Source organism: Lygodium microphyllum, chromosome 10 (assembly GCF_053477565.2).
Source record: "Lygodium microphyllum isolate KBCC chromosome 10, Lygodium_microphyllum_v1.1.10, whole genome shotgun sequence".
NCBI classification, from domain to species: Eukaryota; Viridiplantae; Streptophyta; class Polypodiopsida; order Schizaeales; family Lygodiaceae; genus Lygodium; species Lygodium microphyllum.
Genome location: NC_141144.1, coordinates 44,493,697 through 44,515,363, shown reverse-complemented (window position 1 = coordinate 44,515,363; position 21,667 = coordinate 44,493,697). Strand labels below are relative to the sequence as shown.

Genomic DNA, 21,667 nt, shown 5'->3' with positions numbered 1-21,667 from the left:
TTTGAATCAAGATTCATGGTTGCTTTGTTTGTCCTATGAGAGAAAGTAGTAGAAGGCTCAATACAAGATAATATGGCTCAATCTTAGTTCAAGGAGTTGCCACAAGTGAAGAAGAGTAGTCCTTGAAGCCTTGGAGAGAGAAATTCCCTTCACATATGTGAAATCTTAGCCATGAAACAATATTATCTAGTGAGAGAATGCCTTCAAGACTCATCGACTATTATACTACAAATAGCACAATTTGCACGGGCTGATCACGTGTATAAAAGAGCTTTAAGACTCCCCATAACACTACTACATCTCAAGCTTATGAAGACAAAAAACTCCTTTGAGCTGGAGGAGCAAGTCTTAGTCATCTCTACCCCTTGTGTATACCATTTTGTCCATCAAACTTCAAAATTAGCTTGGAAAGTGGCCATACCCTGCTGAAGCTGTTGGATCTTCTTCATTTTCCTCTAGTTCTCATGAATAAATAGCAATATACTTGCCTTTTGCAATGGTGGAGCATATAACTCACCACATGCTATGGTAGGAGGTCCAAGAAGAGCTAAAAAAGAGTTATCGTGAATTCTTTAATGGCAAAAAAATCCACAATTTGCTTCTCCACCATCTATACCACAATTTGCTTCTCCACCATCTATACCACAATTTGCTTCTCCACCATCTATACCTAAGTTTTAGTCCACATCATTTAAGACTAAAACTACAATAAATGCCACAGCAATATGGTATAGAAGGTTGATGCAATTTTATAGCTGAAAAGATGCAACATCTTGAACATATCATTAATGCTCCAAGGATCTACTTTGACCCAAACAAGGTACAAGTGTGAATGATTTGGCACATGCCTTTATAATGTGCTCATTTGAGAGGATTTCTTTCCTCCGAATATCTTTATTTTACATATAATTCATACATCACCATGCTAGGGTGTCGGAAACTAAAGTATATTACATATAGTCCCATAATGGTCCTACCCCAATTTTGGGCCATCCAAAACCTTCCACTATTGGAACAAGCATGGTAGAGGCATTGGAACGGCACCTTATTTACTCTACAATGACTACATCACTAAAAATGACAACATGAAGAAGAAAGCTTACATGTAAGCACGAGATACTTTTTGTTTTGACAAATCTAATTCAATATCATCGAAACTTAGCACTCCAAAGAGCATTGCCAACCCAAAAACCCATGGTCAAACAGAATGGGCCCAACAAATGCACTTATAACCTGTAGTTGTCCTATGACATACTATATACAAAGACCTTCACTTGGCTAACATCTGTTAAAAAGACTAGCTATCATTTGTTAGCACTGTGCGCAAGGGTGCCCTACTATAATGGTTGGGGGAATCTAACTATTCTTGAGGGAACATACACCCCTATTAGTTCACAGCACTTTGTAGGTTTTTTTCTTTACTTTCACTTTTTTGAACGTCTTGATTGAAGCACAAGAGAAGAATAAAAACGATCCTAGAAGCATATAGATCCCTTAGACAAGGAGGAGCTTGAGAGAGATCCCCGGACCTCTTGAGAATGGCTCATTCTGATCCTAGCTAAGTAAGTTATAACTCTATTTCAGAATTGCCATTGAGCCCTTATAATCAACTATATTATATTCCAGCTCTGCTATTGAACCCTTATAATCAATTCACCACTCTATGTATTTCAAACAAGACAAGAATCTTTCTAAATACCAGTGCTATGATGGCCACTCCCATTTCCTTGAACAAGCATTGGTGTTACACCTGCTCTTGACTTCACCAATCAAGACCTATTGTAGCATCTTGTGAAACCTTTCGTGCTACCTGTAAACCAAAGTTTAGGCACCGACTTCCCTGCAAACAACCAGATTACGACAAAGCAACTGCAACCCTTATGTACCATGTACATGCATGTACTGGATGGGGACAGGAAATATTCAAGTCCAAAAAAGTGCAATGCCCTACTCACCAAAATCTTGTGGAGTTGAAGATATGTGCATTGATGGGGCCATTTCAAAATTTCGGGCTTTCATATTTCAAATTCAAGCATATAAATGTTAAGTGGCAGAAAATGACTAGTTTTCATTAACCCTCAGCACATTTAGGAATTATCAATCTGGAGTCATAAGCAGAGAGCAGGAAGTTCAGTGCAAAGGACAACCTGGAGAAATAAATGCTGTATTCAGGTAGGCACTTCGCAAGATAAGGCTATTCAGCTAATGGTTACTACAGCCTTATATAATGTCTCTTAAAAAGAATCCCAGATCCTTCGAAGATGTATCCTCAAATTACATGGCCAATTAAACTGCTTCTTAGTCCTGGTCAATCCATTAAACACACGGAAAAGGCAATCACAGTGCCACACATAATTACACTTTCCCCTTCACCAGCTCTGCAGCATGAATTCCTCACCAATTTCTGGCTTCAGGCTACCTAGACACTCGAGTTAGCATAAGTACAATGCCACTGAAAGACTATATGTCGCAAAATTGCCTTATAAAAATAGCAAATTATGCAAAGCAGGCTTGAAGTGCACTTCCTTCTAGCTCTGAATACTGATCGTGGCAATTCACAGTTCATAAAGAGGTGCTTGGTCGCTGAGTTTCAATGGCCTGTCCTTCTCTCAGCATCTCCTCAGCATCATCTTTATGTCCAAGTTTTGTGAGTGCTGCAGCTTGCAGATAGAAGGCTGTCGGCCAGTGTGGGCTCACCGTTAAGGCCTGCATTGCATCACCAAGAGCAGCATCTGGTTGATCGGTCAATAAATAAGCCAAGCTCCGTCTTGCAAGAACAGTTGGTGAGACCATTGACCCCAAATCAATAAACTGCAAAAAGCAAGCAACTATGTCAACTACTAAGAATCTTGCTCCAGCATGTAATCTTAATTTAACCCTTACCAACAACCACTATTAGCCACAATTCTAAACAAGTTGGATGCATGTCTGAAGTTTGTCCACTTCGGGCTTGAATATACCTATACCATCTACTTTAAGAGCTTTCTTGGACCAGTTGAACTAAAGATCTATTGTCTTAATACATGCACTCAGGTAATTCACAATCCCAACACACAGCTGCTACAAACAGCTACATTATATAAATCCTTTCATGCATGCTTGAGGTTTGTTCACTTCGTCTTGAATGCATCCTACTGGAACATACATGTGCATATGCTTCAGATCTCTGTTCATTACGTCTCGTTATCACATGTTTGTATGAATAAAGCTAGAAGAATCCAACAGTGTATACAAATCCTGGTGTGAATCTGAGATGTACCAGCCTGGACCTGGATTGTATACGTGCGTGTGGCTCGTGATAGTGGATGCATCTTCTTTAATAATTGTGCAAGTTCGTTCTTTAATAGCTTTCTCAGACCAATTTTGTGGCAAAAGTAAGACATCCTGTTCCCTTGATGCATTGCTCCAAAGTGATCTATGCAGGCAATCACACGTCACACGTACAGATACAGGCATGAAATAGCATATACATATATTCATCCCCCCTCTGATTCTCAAACAGTCTCTCATATCCTCCAAAGCTGTGAATACTTCTTCCATGCACAGATGCACTTAAAAGAAACCATCTATGAAACGTCCATGCAATGCGCTTTAAAGCAAGGATAAACAGAGCACAAAATGAAACATATTTAATAATATATGCTTTAACATTTGGTGATTCATGGAATTCTGACTAAAGGCCCTGGTTTCCTCTACAGTGCTACAGGTTATGACTGCTGCTGCCTCCACATAACTCTGCATCCAAACATTTCTGATTTGGGACAGATTTATGACTATATATGACTTTGAAGGTGTCACATGGAGTATGAATGTAAAGTATCATTAAAGGAAGTCATGATTGGATGTTTGGATTTGAATTCATAAAAGACACTTGTAGGACACGTCTTAGCAGCCCATTGGGAAGAGAGTCCAGAAAGCGCCCCCCAGCACTCACAAGGAATGTCACGGGGTTTGCGATCAAGGTCTTTCCAAGTCTACCACGAAGCGGAAGTATCTGGCCGTTCCCACTTAGGACCGACTTGAATAAAGGTTTCCTAATAGTCAAGTTTCTAGGAAGTAACTAGCGTCGAGCCCCAGATGAACTAACGGATCTAATATTTACAAGGGAACTTAATGAGGGGAAGTAGACCAATGTTGTCGTTAAGAACATTTCCTTACTTATGGATGCTGGGCTGCAGAGTCGCGAAGCATGGAACAAATTCTCGGTGTTCCAGGTTATGTTTATGACTGCAATGCGTGCTTCGGATTATCGACGGAGACTAGGCATGATGGATATTCTAGACCGCATCTACAATCCTTCACCCATGTACGTGGAATGGAGATGGACGGGTGATTCAAGAATATATTACATAGCAACTCACCGACTTGCGCACCTTCAGACCAACTTGAAGAAAATCAAGTGGATGGAGGATTTAAAGATCGTGAAGCTGTTCATCTTTGTCGAGGCTCACGCAAACGCAACCCTGCATGTCGACGGTCGAAAAGTCAAGCAGAACAAGTATGTGTACGAGGAAGTGACTCGAGTAATCCCTGCCGACAGAATCAAAGTACTAGGACATTATGAGAAGAGCGGGTATCAAAGGAAGGGATACCCCAAGCTTCCTATGACCTATGGATTCTTGAAAATCCATGACCCCTCTCCATACTATTACTCGGTCCCCGTGGTTGAATGTAACACATTCCTATTTTCCCCAAACTGACATGCCAATCAGCTTGTTCTACCTTCCCAAAATAAATGTACTCAAAAGGACTATGCCCACATGAATGAATAAGATTTTTTATCACTGTCTGTCATGGCTGTAAGTGTTGGTAAAGAAGTTAAGTGATTAGGTCACTTGGCTAAAAGCTGAACTGGGCATATTAATGTAATGTGAGAAACGTTTAGTAAGCTTTTAACGTAAAGAATCTTATTGCCCAAGCACAACCTCAAGTGCAGATTCCTAGTCCGACCCCTGCACTAAGTACAACTGTAATTCAAGAGAAGAAATTCATTCTCAAACAAATCAAGCCACCTGAATTCGATGGTAAGGGAATGGCTGTTCAAACTGACGCCGAGGTCTGGATCAAATCCATGGAGGATTATTTCGAGGCAGCAAGAACTGCACCCGCTAACCAAGCTATGCTCGCCAAACTAAAGCTTACCGGCGAAGCAAGACTTTGGTGGAAACAATGGTGTAGAGACCAAGGGATCTCGAAAGGGTCAGTTACCTGGGAGAAGGCTTAAAAAAGCTGTACAAGGGAGATACCTACCACCTGCCTATCGCACACAGAAGATGAACGAATTCTATGAATTAAAGTAGCTTGGACTATCCCTGGATGCATATTATTCAAAGTTTGTCTCTCTCTTAAAGTACACGCCACAAATGGACATGACACAACAGGTGTCAAAGTTTTGTGCTGGGTTAAATCCACCCATAAACACCCACTTGGAATCAATGTGCCCAACGGACCTACAAGACACACTCATTCGAGCTACACCGATAATACAAGAGGTGCAGACCAAGCCAAGGAATAACAGGACTTGGTCTTACAAGGATCACAACAAGGGAATGTATAAGTCTCAGGCTAAGAGAGCGCAAGGCCAAAACCAGCGACAAAAGAAGAAAGCTAGGGCCAACATTGTCAACAACTTCGTTCCTACACAAGGTAATGGCCGCAATCTCCGTTGCTTCCATTACAACGAGCCTGGTCACTTCAAAAGGCAATGTCCCAAGCTTTGCAGAGGACAACATCAAGGGCCATTCCAAGGAGCCGTCCATGGCCAAGGAGCCACCGCCATGGCTACGGCCTGGAAAGGAGAATGTAGTTGCCGATGCACCCAGTCGCAAGGCATTTCTAGATTCTCTGATTTTGCAAGATCCATCAACAGCAAGATCTCTAACCACAAAGGTATCCATGCCAAACAATCCAATTCTTGAACTAGCTAAAGAAGAGGCATGTCATGACCCAACCTATCAAAAATTGCTAAGGGAGATCCCCATCAAAGATCAAGACTCGAAGCTAGAAACGAAGTATCAAGAATTCTCTATCAATAATGGACTTGTCTACTATAGGACAAGATTATGTATCCTGGCAAGCCAATCACTCAAGCAGAAGATACTTTGGAAAGCCCATGACTCCCCTTTCTCAGGACATCTTGGCTATGCCAAGACCCTTAATGCGGTCAGGAAGAGCTATTATTGGGATAGGCTCAAAGGTGAAGGTCTCAAATATGTCACGAAATGTTTGTCTTGTCAACGCATTAAGGCCGAACATGTCAAAATGCCAGGGAATTTGCAACCACTTGACATTCCCCAAATGAAATGGGAATTCATTAGTATGAACTTTATTGTTGGCCTGTCCCAAGTTCAGGGAGCATACAACTCCATTATGGTCGTGGTAGATATGCCCACCAAGGTTGCACATCTTATCCCTATTAAGACAAACTATAAAGCCTCAGACATTGCAAGGTTATTCATCAAGGAAATATTCAAACTGCATGGGTTACCCAGAAGAATCATTAGTGATCCTGACTCTCTCTTCACCTCACACTTCTGGAGGGTTATCTTCAAGGCCATTGGGACTCAACTCTATTTCAGCACAGCTTACCATCCCCAAACCGATGGTCAAACGGAACGAGTCAACCAAGTCATTGAAGATATGCTTAGGACACACTGATGTCGCGAACCCAAAAAGTGGATTCAATATTTACCACTGAATGAGTTTGCCTACAATGCTTCTTACCAACAAAGCATTCGGATGACTCCTTTTCAAGCATATTGTATGGGCACGATTGTCGTAGTCCTTTGAGCTTTTCGGATCCAACCTTGAGGGTTGAAGCTTCAAAGCAAATGCTGGAAGACATAGATGACCAAATCAAATCAATAAGACAGGGCATCCAAGCTGCCAAGGACAAACAGAAGGCTTACGCGGACTTGAAACGGCAAGACAGATCCTTCATTGAAGGTGATATGGTCTTCGTTACGTCCAAAGAAGAGTTCCCTATCCTTGGGTGAATGCAAAAAGCTAAGTCCAAGGTATTGTGGACCCTACAAGATTCTGAAGTGCCTAGGGCCTAATGCTTACAGACTTCAACTCCCTGAAAACCTAAAAGTTCATAATGTATTCCATATCAGCCTATTGAAAAAGCATGTACCTAACCCTAGTCACGAGCTTGATGATCAACAAGTTGTAATGCCTAGCCAAGAAGTCCTTGAGCTACGACCGGACAAAATCCTAGATGTTAGGGAGAGGCATTTGAGATTCAGGACCTTGAGAAAATACCTCATCCAATGGAAAGATTATCCCGAAGAGGATGCCACCTGGATGGATGAACGTACTCCCAACCAACAATACCCCCAGATCTTCTCGAGATGAGGACATCTCGATTCCTCTAAGGGGAAGAGAATCTAATATTTCTACAACAAAATATTAAAGACCCTAGATCCCGCACAAAAGCAATTCGAAGTAATCTCCCGCAACACAAAAACTTTGGTCTAAGTGCTCCATCCTCGTGTACTAACAAACACCAGCCCCGCGTTGTGCATAGAAAACCCTGGCTCAAAACCGTAATCCAAAGCGGGAACTCCCCTTCAAGGAAAAAAGGAATAATCAATAAATTGTAAAAAAAAATTTATATAACTCCCTCCCCTTCACCCATTACATGGCGGGGAGAGAGAGAGTGAGTATGTGTTATGGAGGGGCATGGGGGGGGGGGAGCATGCGATTGCCACATGTGTGGCAACTCCTCCCCACCTTCACCTCATATAAACCCCCCTCTCCCACCATCATCACTCCAATCATCTTCACCATCACACACGTCATCTCTGTCCATCCAGAAGCTTGAGAAGCTTCTATTGAAGCTTCTCTAGACCAAGTTCACCCGTGGCTCCCAAGGTTTTTAGACCGTGTCTTGCAAGGCCTGTTTCCTGTGCAAGGAAGGAGATCTCGGACAATAGTAACTTCCAAACTTGTAAGGGAGCCAAGGGAGTGTTCACTGAGTCGAAATTTACTTCGTTAATGGCTTCTAAGCAAAAGTCGAGAGGAGCGCATGAGGGAGCTTCCACCCAAAGTACGAGAGTGGACAACGCCCCCATATTGAATGCCTAGGTTCCGAAAAATATTCCCGCATGGAAATGATGCATAATGCATGTTTTAATTCACGTAGGGAAACTTAAATGCATTGGAAAATTTATATACTTGTTCGATTTACAAAGTTCAGTTGCATGACGAGTACTTGCATTTGCTTGCACTTCCATGGTCAAGGGTAGTCGTATTTTTGAACGTATGATGCATAAGTTAAAAGACAAAATTGTGCAAAGACATCCTTGTTGCATTGCGCAAAGGATAGGGCATATAACACATAATGCACTTATGTAATAATTTCCTGGTTGTGACTCGTGTATAAGATAATCGTAGACGGTCATTAAATTATGTCCAAGTAGTTGCAATGAAAGGAAAAGATTTATGAACTTTGACAAAAAACATATAGTATGCAATTCACATGCAATGATAGCTACATTCTAGGTTGAGATAAGTGATAAAGAATGGATTAAATCTATGATGTATTCATTGGCATCTGGTCATGAAAGAATGTTGTGTCCATGCATAGAGTTCTATTATCAAAATTCGCAATTCGGAAAGGATGCACCTTCACTAAAATACAAAAGCTTTGAATTTGATGCATAAAACGTAGGATTTATAAGAAATGATTCTGAATGTCAACCAATATCGTATAGGACGAGGAAAAGAAAGATCATTGTAGAACCTATAGTTACATAAAGGCAAAAGGTCAATGGTCTTACATAAAGGCAAAAGGTCAATGGTCTTGAAATTGCATATTCGCATGAAATGATACATCTCATGCATCTTGCAGTTACTTCCATCTTTTAAGGAAAGTTCTTGCAAATTTTGAAGGGAAATATTTGCATCTCTAAGAGAAGGATCATCTTTATTCGTAAGATAGTTAGATTAGTTAAGTAAATCGCATGTAATTATGTAACTCACATGAGATTCATAAGGGCGTGAATAGTTAACGTACGACGAACACCTCAATGTACTAGGTTAGATTAAGTTATGTTAAAATTCTACTTAGTATCGCACTTAGAGTGCCGATTAAATATTTCCAATCTTAAAGGTCCTACCCACATTCACGAAATGTTAGGATTATCTAAACGCCGTGTAAGAATGATCTAGGGTTCTCACCCTAAGGATCAGATGACCAAATGCTAGACTTCCGCAAGGAATTTAGGGACCCTAGGACCAAAACTTTTATCAGCCTAGTAGGATTAGGGTTTTGGATTGGGGTCAATAGGACTCCCAAACCCTATATCGTGATTAAAAAATACCGCATGATGGGAGATATAATCCCACAAGTCAGGTACCAACACCTATCTCGTGCAACAAGCCTGCAAGGCCATATGCTCTTGCGTCTAAATCACAAGTTAGTACTACTATACCTTAGACCAAGGTAATTTACGGCCAGAGCCTCCCCTAGTACCCAAGCGTCCTTCGGTCCACGTACCCGGCGCGGCTAACAACCCCCTTGGATAGGGTCAGACAGACAGTCGGAGGTAACTGGAATTGCCTCTCCCTCCAAGATTTGTAACTTGAAGCATTATTGTTTTTCTTAAAATTAGTTCCTTGAGCAAAGAAGTACAAACAGTGCACCTAAGTGTACAATCACGAGCATTCCAGTGGTCGTTCGTACGACCAACTGCTAAGGTGTGATTTCTTTTCCTCGAATACTTCCAACATTCGACCCTGGATCATTCGCGACTTGCCAAGATCCCAAAGGCTTAGCAAGTTGGGTTGGGAGTGTTATAGTAGGGCAACTACTCATTTCTCAAAGAAACTAATTTGTAATTAGAACTCACCTCCGGATCTTGCACAAGAGACCGATGTGACTCGAGATAGAATCTCAAGGCCCGTATACTAGTCAATGGACGGAACTTGGAATAGCGATCCCCTGAGGATTGCTGGGATAGCCTTCAGACAGGATATTTGATGTATTCCTAAGACTTTGATAAATAAAGGTCAAATATTGAAAAGAAACTTGCTTGACATTGTTTTTCTATGTCAGTGCCTAAGTTACGTGAAGGAACCAGTGTTTAATTGGTTAATTAAGAGAGCTGTTTTTGCTTGTCAAACTAAATGTGGTAGGTAACTAGATAACTAAGCAACCCGAGGAAAGTGCGGTGGACGTGACTCTGGGTCCATCCTTCAAAAGGGTGGTCCCAGTTGGCCAGGAACTTTTCTCGAAGGAATTGACAGCGAGGTAGCAATGACCTAGAATCAATAGCGTTAGAGTCCCGATTTATGCAGTTTTAGGGAAACGGAATGGGACTATGCCTTACGAGCAGAGAGGTCGAGCTTCGCATCCCTCTCGTTTCTCATTCTCCTTGAACCAAGTGCAGTATAAATCCGCTTCGGCCCTGATATTCTGCGCAAAGTGGTTTGTCTGGGACTCGACGCTAGCTACTTCCTAGAAACTTGACTATTAGAAAACCCTGATTCAAGTTGATCCTAAGTGGGAACGGCCAGATGCTTCCGCTTCATGGCAGACTCGGGAAGACCTTGATCGCAAACCCTGTGACATTCCTTGTGAGTGCCGAATGGTGCTTTCTGGACTCTCTTCTCGATGGGCTAGTAAGACATGTCCTACAAGTGGACAGGGGAACATGTTACAGTTGGTATCAGAGCGAACCAACGGATCTAATATTTACAAGGGAACTTAATGAGGAAAAGTAGAGCAATGTTATCGTTAAGAACATTTCCTTACTTACGGATACTGGGCTGCAGAGTCGCGAAGCATGAAACAAATTCTTGGTGTTCCAGGTTATGTTTATGACTGCAATGCATGCTTCGGATTATCGACGGAGGCTAGGCATGATGAATATTCTAGACCGCATCTACAATCCTTCACCCTTGTACGTGGAACAGAGATGGACGAGTGAATCAGGAATATATTACATAGCAGCCCACCGACTTGCGTACCTTCAAACCAACTTGAAGAGAATCAAGTGAATGGAGGAATTAAAGATCGTGAATCTATTCATCTTTGTCGAGGCTCACGCAAACGCAACCCTGCATGTCGGCAATCGGAAAGTTAAGCAAAACAAGTATGTGTACGAGGAAGTGACTCGAGTAATCCCTGCCGACAGAATCAAGGTGCTGGGACATTATGAGAAGAACGGGTATCAAAGGAAGGGATACCCCAAGCTTCCTATGACCTATCGATTCTGGAAAATCCATGACCCCTCTCCATACCCCGTGACATTCCTTGTGAGTGCCGGGCGGCGCTTTCTGGACTCTCTTCCCGATGGGCTGCTAATACGTGTCCTACAAGTGGACAGGGGGATACGTTACAAAAGAAAACCACCTACCATTGGGCCTAAGTGCCTTGAAATATGCACAAGAGGTTACTCTATCTTATTATATATGACTGGTGAAAATTATATATTTTGATATGCAATATGTTTGTTAGCCATTTCCTTCAACCAGAAAAGCGGCCATGGGTACAAAGTGCAGTTTGATATGAATATGGTTTGCCAAGATGTTGCTAATATTTCTGCTAGATAGAAGTATTGTTTTGACCTTGCCAAGCTTCTTCAAATTCTTCTGTCAGAGTATCAAAAGCATGTTTACTGCATTTAACTAGTGGTTGTACATCGAGATTGCGTGGAACCTCAAAACAAGGGACCACCATCTCAGTACATAGAACCATTGGCAGATCCATGGAAGCACCAAGATCTTTCCTATGAAGAAAAGAATAACCCCTCTTTCATAAAATGCCAAAAATGAATACATCGTCTTTGTATCAACGGTAGCATCTTAAACATCAAGAACACAATATATCCCTAATGGGAAGGCCCCCAATAAGCAGCCTCCATACGAAAACTTTCCCTTGATGACAAATCTTAAACCTCCACAATTGAAGAAATTTGTCCCACCACTTCCCTCTACTATCCCGAGCGTGCCAAACTTTATTGGCTTTCTCCGTGACCCATCTCTTATCCTCTACCATAATGCAGTAGATCTAATTAGCTAACCTTTTATCAAAATCATTGGGTTAGTTGACAAACATTAAACCCTACCAAGGGGAAGAAGGTTGAAAGAAAGCAATGTAGTATACTGTTAAAGATGCTCCTAGAAGGTCGACCAGATCTAACTATAGCCCCTTAAGCACCTGAAAGTATTGGCCATGTTGGATTCAGCACATGCTACCAAGAAATCTAGATAACCATGTGAACATGGGAGATACCAATCTCCTCAATGAAAAATTTTGTCACATCAGTCCAAGGATGACTCTACACACACACGGCCAGCAAAAGCGCCATTCTCACAGCTATGATATGGAGATTGATATCCAACAAAGTAAATCCCCCCCCCCAAAAAAAAAAACCATCTTGAAGTAGTAACATGCTACTACCATATCCAAACCTAATCCAAATGATTCCCTTTCTTCTTTCACAGCATAAAACAATGAGTTGCAACAATTCCACAAGAGACTTCTTGGTCCAAGGAAGCAAGGGTAAAAAATAAGAGAACATATTAATCATGACTGATTGAGCCACTTTCAAGTGCACATAAAGAGGCAAGCCCTTAGATTTCCAATACATAAACTTATCATGAACTCAGAAGTACATCCAATCATGCAAGGCCCAAGGAGCCACATTCGTGCCAATGGGATATCCCAAGTGCCGGGTAATTTCATGTTTAGAAACAATGGCTCCCTACCAACCCGATACTTACAAATTAGTCTCCATACAAGAAATCAATGTAGATTTCTGAGCATTAATATGAAGCCTTGAAGCTAAGCCAAAAAGACTCCAAATAGCCATTGCTCAATCCACATTGGTGCAGTCAGTATTAAAAAACATAAAGAAATCGTCTGCCAAAGGTTGACCCAAAAGTTGAGGACCACTAGGAAGAGCCAAACCAACAATCTCCCTATCATCAACCACCCTATCCAACAAAGAGAGCATCCGGTGAATGACCAATGCAAACAATAAAGGACTAAGAGGGCATCCTTGAATAAGAGAACAAGACACACACACACACACACACACTCTCTCTCTCTCTCTCTCTCTCTCTTTGTGAAGTAGTTTGAGTTAATGAACTGAAACATTCACGAAGGACCTTCTTGTCAACATTCACACCATCAAACATCCTGTAACACATGCTCTGTATACATTTGCATAACAATTATAATGCTCCACAAATACACAAAGGTCCATGCAGACTAAACCATGCATCAAGCTACAAAGTAAAATCTTTAGACTCCAAATTTGGGGGCATCAGTAGGCGCTTGTACTTTTGTCATTCACTGCAGTGGTATTGAGCTTTATCAGATCTACTTTTTATGTGGATTTGTTCTTTTCCAGGAATTCCTCGGTGATATAATCAGAAGAAACACTGCCCCCCCGCCCCCCCAATTGATGCAAAAAAGAAAAGGAGATTGTGTCTCTGTGCAGTGTCTTTTGCAGACCTGATATAGTCTCGATAAGAAAGTACCAGGTAATCAAAGGGCCCCAAATAGCTTCAGCGCCACTCCCCCATCAAGACTCATGCTTTTATGTCTCAAATTACATCAAACTCATCAAATGAAAGCCACTAATAAGCCTACCATGATTTTCTCAAGCAGAAAACAAGCTTTGATGTTTCCTGCAAATTAATAACAAGCATGCACGCACATCATTACCTGTGTATAACATTCAATTGCTGTTTTGAAATCTTTTTCTCGGAATGCACTGTCACCTCTCTTCTTGGCAGATAGCATGTCTTGCATCTGTTTGGTCCAGACTTGAAATGAAAGCTGCAAATATCACATTAACCACTCTCAGAATTTCTCCTACAGTTATCAAAAAATATTGCTGCCGCAAAACCTCAGGGAGAAATGTGACTCTTTATACCAAACATTCTGCAAAAAGGAGCTAACTTGCCAAATTCAGCTTTCTAAATATTCAGCAAGTAAAAGTAGTTACTTGTCTAATTCACATCTATGCTTAGACGATGAACAATGACATAATGGAAAAGATTACAACAACTTAGCTAGAAAAAGGATTTGCTTTTGAGGAGTTTCGGCGAGCATTATGCGAGAAAAATCATTGTTTGCAGAATATGAGAATCTCATCAATCGTCCAGAGTTCTTATAAGATAGGTTTGCATATAGTGAGATAAACATCATAGACCTAGGTGCTGCTTACAATAGCCCTGTACAGCATATACAACAACATGTTTATAACTCGATGTAAACAAGGCCCTAACACAATTGCAACTGCTCCAATATAACCTAGATCACCTTACAGCTCTGCAGGTAACAAATAAAATAACGAAACTTCAGTCTCCAGCACATGCAATAATAGGATTCATGAAACATCCCCCTAGGATCCAACCTACACATGAGACACCACACAAACTCGACATAAAAGGGACTGGACATCAAACTCACCTCCCAGCCATAAAGCCAAACGGGCTCACCCCTGAGCCTAGGAGCTAGTAGCACTCCGGGCCACGACCACATCCCAGGGGTTGGTGTCCCATACCACCAGCCCCAACCATCCCTATGTACATATTAGGGCCTTGAGTCCTATTTATACGACTCGGTTGCCTGAAGTGTCCTTAGTGCATTTGCACTAAGTCACTTCCTAACCATCGTGACCAATGCTACTAGCGCCCGTCTGAATGTCCAAGGACACAACACTTCCTTACGAATGATTGCTATCCTCAACAATATCCTCAAGAATGAAGAGAGGCAAACAACTCTTCAATGAACGTACTGATTCTCAATTAGCCTCGGTCTCCGAGCAGTTTTTCCACTTGACAAAATACTCGGGATAAGTGGTCCGACGGCATCATTTAGTCCCAAGGCCAAGAACCAATTCAAGTTCAAGTGGAACATAATGAGCAATATCCTCGAGCTGAGGGACTTCTTCAATCGGAACAATCTACTCGCCTTGTCCAGTCTTTCTTTCAAATGACTCACATGCAACACAAGGTGAACTTGGATTTCCGATGGTAATTCTAACTCATAGGACATGCTACTTATCATGTTGGTAGTTTGGAAAGGACCACAATACCTAGAAGATAATTTATAGCACTTGTTAAGATTTATTGAATCAAAGCCCTTTCGGACTCTAAGGTAAAACCACATGTCTTCTTGGAGCTCTCTAGGAGTATGATGTTGGTTAGCATAAAACATAGCACGATCTCGGGTTGTTTTAACACTTTCACTCGCAATCGTCAACATCTCCTATATATCCTATAGAAAGCACGTCTTGCAAAAAGTCAACTATGGATTGCATTTTTACCCCCCTGAGCTTTGCGGTAATCAGTGGTTTCAGCTCATAACTGTATATACACATAAATGGGCTATAACTATTAGCCGAATGCTTAGATTGTTAGAAGCAAACTCAATTTGAGAAAGATAACACTCCCAATTAGATTGTCTACGAGAGACAAATGCACGAAGCATATCCTTCAAGGTTTAATTCATTTGTTTGGTCTGCCCATCGATTTCTAGAGATCCCGAGGACAACAAGAACAATCAAGTTTCCAACTTTTAAAAGACTGTTTTACCATAAATGGCCAACGAACTTAGGATCCCAATCATTGCTCCTCAATTGAGCAAACCATAAAGCCTATAAAGTTGTTTGAAAAAGAGACCAATCAACTCATGGCTTTTGACAATTGTCTTAATAGGAATGAATCAAGCCATTTTCGTCAATCCGTCGACCACAACCGAGATTGCATCATGACCTTCATTCATACGAGACAATCCTACTACAAAATCCATAGAAATGCTACTCCATTTCCTATCACGGATTTATAAAGGATATAATAATCCCACTTATTTGTGCCGCTTAGCTTTGTTAAGCTAACACTATGGGCAATCACGCATATAAGACTCAACCATAGTCTTAATATACAACCAATAAAGTATAACAAGCAGCAAAGGCCCAAGTCCAATGTATGCCAAGTGTCCACCACCTAGCGCATCATGACACACACACATAATTTTCTTGAAGATATCCTGATCATCGAGTACACACACTTTGCATTATTTAAAAAGTAATCCATTTTAAAGTGAAATACTTTTTTATCATCTTTCTTCCGTAGCCAACCTTTGGGCATCCAAACCGCCTAGGCTACTAGGTCCCTTTTCAACCAGATGCCAAATCTTACCGAAGTGAAGATCGTTTTGGCAACGCCCCTCGAAGAGATAAAAATCAATCGAAATTTTGAAGAAGGACAAGACACTGACTTCAAAAATTCAACTAAGGATATCGGCAGTCGTATTAGTTACACTCTTCCCGTAATGAATTTTAAAGTTAAACTCTTGCAAAAGCTCCACCCATCTCGCCTTGTAGCCACAAAGATCAAGCTGATCACATAGGTATTTCAATGAGTGGGGCACTATCCAAATAATAAACTGAGCACCTTACAAATAATGATGTCATACTTTAAGTACTTGCATGACCGCCAAGAATTTTTTCTCTTAGGTGGTATAACGTATTTGAGCATCAATGGACTTACAGCTCTCAAACGCGATAGATCGGCCATCCTAATAAAGAAAAGCATCTAAAGTATAGTCACCGATATTCGTATTTACCTTGAAAGGTTTATTCAATTCAATAATTACAACATCGATGTAGTAGTTACAAGCTATTTCAATGTTTGAAAACATTGATCGAGCTCACTAGTCTAAACAACAAGTAGACTAACGTGGTTTTTCTTACTTCGAATAGCCTTAAGCAAATGTATTAAGAATTCAACAACATGAGTATAGTCATTAATGAATTTTCCTAAAAAAGACTTTACTTGCCTTATGATATCCAAAATAGACCAATTGAGTAATACTCATACATTTTCGTATCTTTTCGGAATCAATCTGAATGTCATCAATCGAGATGACATGACCAAGATATAACAACTTCGTGCAAAAGAATTTACACTTCGATAGATTAGTAAATAATTGCTCATCTTAAGAGATATAAGACCTATGACTACCTCGTTTCCTAGATATGGACGAAATCAATCATTCATCATCTATTGAAAAGTTACAAAAGCATTGGTCAACCCAATACCTTTTCGAAATCAATCAAAATGTCATCAATTGAGATTATATGACCAAGATATAACAGCTTCGTGCAAAAAAATTCACACTTGGATAGTTTAGCAAATAATTGCTCGTCTTAAGAGATATAAGACGATACACAAATGTTTTACATGCTTCTCCAATGACTTACTATAAATAAGAATGTCATCGAGAAAAATGACTACCTAGATTCCTAGATATAGACAAAAAAAATCATTCATCATTTGTTGAAAAGTTGCAAAAACATTGATCAATCAAAAAGGTAGAACCGAAATTTGATAATATCCATACCGCATTCGCAACGTAGTTTTTGGGACATGCTTGAAAGCTATCTGTATCTAATAGTATCCGGATCTTAGATCAATATTTGTGAAATAACACATACACCACAAAGTCAATCTATAAAGATCATCCATCCTTGGCAATGGATATTTATTCTTGACGGTCACCTTGTTAAGATCCTTGTAATCGACATAGAAGTGTATCATCCTATCCTTTTTTTTTGTAAGAAAAACAAGCAAGCCCCGTGGGCATTTACTTGTCTTAATATAACCCTTAGCCAAATAGTCCTAAAGTCGCCTGGCTATCTCATCCTCCTCTTTTGAACTAAACCTATAAGGTTGCCAAGAGATGGAATGCTTATCGAATCCTATGGTCTAAGGTTCTGTGAGACAGCGAAAGTCTGTTTGAGTTCAATCAATATACTCATGTAATATCAGATCCAAATACTCACTTATGTTAGAACTTATATTAAGATTATTATTTTAAAAAATCAAATTATATTGTTTATCAAATAATTGAACTTTTTCAACAAAGCAAATATAAGTTGGGTAAACTCCACTGCTATATATATTTTTTAATTTTATTTTATTTTTTTCTCCTGTAATCATAAAGGATAAACAACCCTTCATCACATAAAAACGATTATCAAACTAAAAAGAAAGTATACAATTTTCATAATCAATATAAAAAGAAACCATAGCATCCTAAGAATGACATCCACATGGTCAAGGCTCATAAGTCGGAAATCCATAATCTAATAGTACTATTGGATCAAAAAATCTAATCTGCCACTATCTGATCCCAACGATTGCCCGTAGGACCCTCCTCATATCGAATACGATAAACTCAATCAACAAGTATGGAGTGGAGTCCTAAACTTTGCATTACATTAGAAAAAATAAAATTATGAGTAGAACCATTATCAAATAAAACTATAACATCATGGCCATTTATATGCCTTGTGATCTTTAAAAAATCAAACACACAAAAAATAATTTTATTAATGGAACTATTGTTTCTATTGCTAGCACTAACAAAGCATTCTTTAAATTAAATAGAAGAAAATACCTAGAGCAAAGTCTTGAAAGTAGACTTCTTCTTTTCTTTTGCAAGTAAAATGTGGGTGATTATATTATGCAAAAAAATTGATTACAACGGAGTACTCATGCTCAAGAGACAAGCTAGAGCTAATGAAAGTCACAAATACATCATATATACAAGCCTCTCAAAGGCTGTTTGGGGGGGATGGGGGCAAGAAGCCATGGAGGAGGGATGTATCGCTATCTTGGGTTGCCTGCCTACATCACAAAGAGCAGGTCCTGGCCGCCCCAAGTGCGCATGAAATGACATCGGAGCTCTTGACGAGCCCTGGACTCGCCTTGCACCTAATCCCATCGGCCTCGAAGGGAGTAGATGATGGAGGTCTAGAGCTCTGCTAAGGTCGCCTTACTGAAAGTCTCTCTCGACCGAAGTCACCTGACACCGCACCTTCCAGAAATGCCAACCAATAAGACTCCCTATGATCTCCCATATCTTAGAGTGGTCTGTTGTGGGCTCCAGTACCTGGCGGATGGGTAGAGCCTCTAAACCGACCACTGCGCATGACCCTGCACCTCGATAATGAATATCGTATCCTGCATCCCGGCCTCATACAGAAGGTGAGGGCCCTGGTGACCACCTGCTAGCAAAAAACTCCCTAAGAGATGCGGCATACTTGCACGGGTAACAACCCTTTGCCAATTTCAATACCACTGGTTTTTCGAAAAAAATTCTATCTGAATTCAATAGAAATAAGATAAGTCTCTTAAGAAATACTGCCAACTTAGAGTATTCACTTGGTAAATTATTAAAACATCTTATAGGCTAGAAACTATTAGGAGAACTATGAAAACCTAGAACTCAAGAGAAATCATGAGGAATTTTCATAGAAACAGGAAACGCCCGTTCCGGTGCATAGGAACGGATTAACGCGTTCCGGGAGGTACGAGCCCAGGAAACGCTGGCGAAACGTTCCAGCCCGTTCCCTGGCCCGTTCCAGCCCGTTCCATCCCGTTCCCTGGCCATTCCCTGTTTGGAACGGCCGTTCCAGCCCAGCCATGTAATTTTTTAATTTATTTTTTTTAAAACTCCTGTTTGACGTTTCGCTCCCGCCTGTCCCCTGCGCCTACGGCTGCCTGCCCCGCCTACTCGTGCTCCCCTGCGCCTGTCCCCTGCGCCTGCGGCCGCCTGCCCCGCTTGCTCGTGCTCCTCCGCCTGTTCCTTGCTCCTGCTCCTGCTCCTGCGCCTGCTCTTGCTCCTGCTCCTGCTCCTCCGCCTGTAGGCTGCTTGGCCTGCCACACCTACCTCGCCAAGGCCGTGGGCGTGCGCCGTGCCTACTTCTACGCATCTGACTCTCCCACCTGCCTCTGAGTCTCCCACCTACGTCGCGTGCGGCACACGGTACACTTTGGACCTTGGTTGAAATTTTTGCAATTTCATTAAACTTTGACGCATGGATGTTGAAATGTTGGCTGCAAATTTCTGTAATTACTAATTTCATTGAAGTTTACAGTTTACTGATTATTTGTCACTTCTATATAGATGGCAGCATTGACATCTATGGAATCTTCATCATCCTCAACAGGTACTTCGTCAACAACTGGACGAAGTCGAAGCACTACTTGGTCATGGTGGGATGAGGTAGATGCAGGGGTGCCATTGAGAGGTGGAGGGGCTCGCCCTTGGAAATGCAAACTTTGCCCTTATGCTCGCACTAGTGGGGCTGATAAAGTGAGAGCCCATCTTCTACATGAGGAGAGGAAAGAGGTGCGTTTTTGCACCAATGTATCAATTGAGAAAAGGCAGGAGTTACTTGACCGCATAGCCACTTCTATGGGGAATTCACATGCCAGGAGGACGCCAAATATAGCAGTGGATCCAACAACATGGACTCCAAGGCCAGCAGGGCATGGTGCTTCATGCAGAAGACCACCAGGATTAGTGGCTACGCAACCTTCTCGTGGGCCATCAATGGCAACAGGTCGTGGTGTTAAACAGAGTTCATTGCACACTTCATGGGAACCAAAGAAAAAAGAGGAAACAGATGCAACAGTGGCACGCTTTTTTACCATGACCATATTGCATTCAAATCAGCCAGGTCACCTTATTTTTTAAATATGGTGACAAAGATTGCAGAGTATGGACCCACATATACGGCCCCCTTCATCAGAAACTATCAGGACTACATTGCTTCAAAAGGAGAAAGTAGCCATAGAGATTGCAACAGCAAATATTCGCAATCAATGGGCAAGAAATGGAGTGACATTGATAGCAGATGGATGGAGTGACACACGCCATAGGTCCATACAGTTGTTGCATATTCTCGTGGAGATGTATACTTCATTGGTAGTCATGTGTCAAAGTGCAGCGGTGCGGAAGCGTAGGACTGAGAGAGAGAGAACGCAGAGAGAGAAGAGAGAGAGAGAGACAGTGGAAGATAAAGATCTGCTGTATAAAGTGTGCTGAATACAAAGATATGCAGATATATACACGGGCGCAGTGCACTGGACTGCGTGTCTCCACCTCGACGATGCAACCTGCTGTTCACCTCGAAGTCCGCTGCAGTCTGCACTGTCTCCTGTCTGAAATCTGCGAACAGAGACGGAATCTGTGCGTGTCACCGGTCTGTAATCTGTGAGCAGAGAAGTGTATAAGACTGCTGGGAATGTCGGCTATTTATAGCCAGAATCTGCCAGAAAATAGGGCGCCAGAAATACCCAATCGGCATGCAGCCAACTGCCTGCAATGGATCGGACTGCCACGTGGCAGTCCGACTGTGCAGTCCAACTGCACACTATCCGACTGCACCAGCCTCCTACCTGGCTGTGATCTCCTGCCTGGCTGTGATCTCTAACACCCCCTCTCAGAGCCTGGGCAGGGCAGAAGCCTGAGGGATCTGGAATGTCTCCGAAGTAGAGCCTGGGGAAGTGCCTTCGTAAACAAATCCGCAAGATTGTCCTCCGTCTTGCAGTACTCCACAGTGATGGTCTCATCCAGAAGCTTCTCTCGGTTGAAGTGGTACTGGATCTCTATGTGCTTCGTCCGGGCATGAAAAACAGGGTTCCGTGCCAAGGCAATGCAACTCTCATTGTCACATTGCAGCAAAGTAGGACGAGTCTGGGGGCACCCAAGCTCCTCCAATAATCTCCGAAGCCACACAGCCTCACAGGTGGTGAAAGACGCGGCCCAATACTCCGCCTCAGTAGACGAAAGGGCTACTGTGGGCTGCTTCTTACTACTCCATGAAACAACACCTGCACCCAAGGTAAA

The 21,667-nt window shown here is 41.7% G+C and overlaps 1 protein-coding gene across 1 annotated transcript in view; it reads right to left on the bottom strand.

Annotated features, from left to right (window-relative positions):
- Positions 1-2,251: 2,251 nt before the first annotated feature.
- Positions 2,252-21,667, bottom strand: part of LOC148029950 (putative serine/threonine-protein kinase BSK3) — a 45,182-nt gene continuing 25,766 nt past the window's right edge. The window contains exons 9-10 of the mRNA XM_087686233.1: positions 13,682-13,795; positions 2,252-2,811 (exon numbers count right to left, since the gene is read on the bottom strand). Coding sequence (XP_087542359.1) covers positions 2,563-2,811; positions 13,682-13,795 — 363 coding nt within the window. The 3' untranslated portion in view covers positions 2,252-2,562. The remainder of the gene's footprint in view (positions 2,812-13,681; positions 13,796-21,667) is intronic.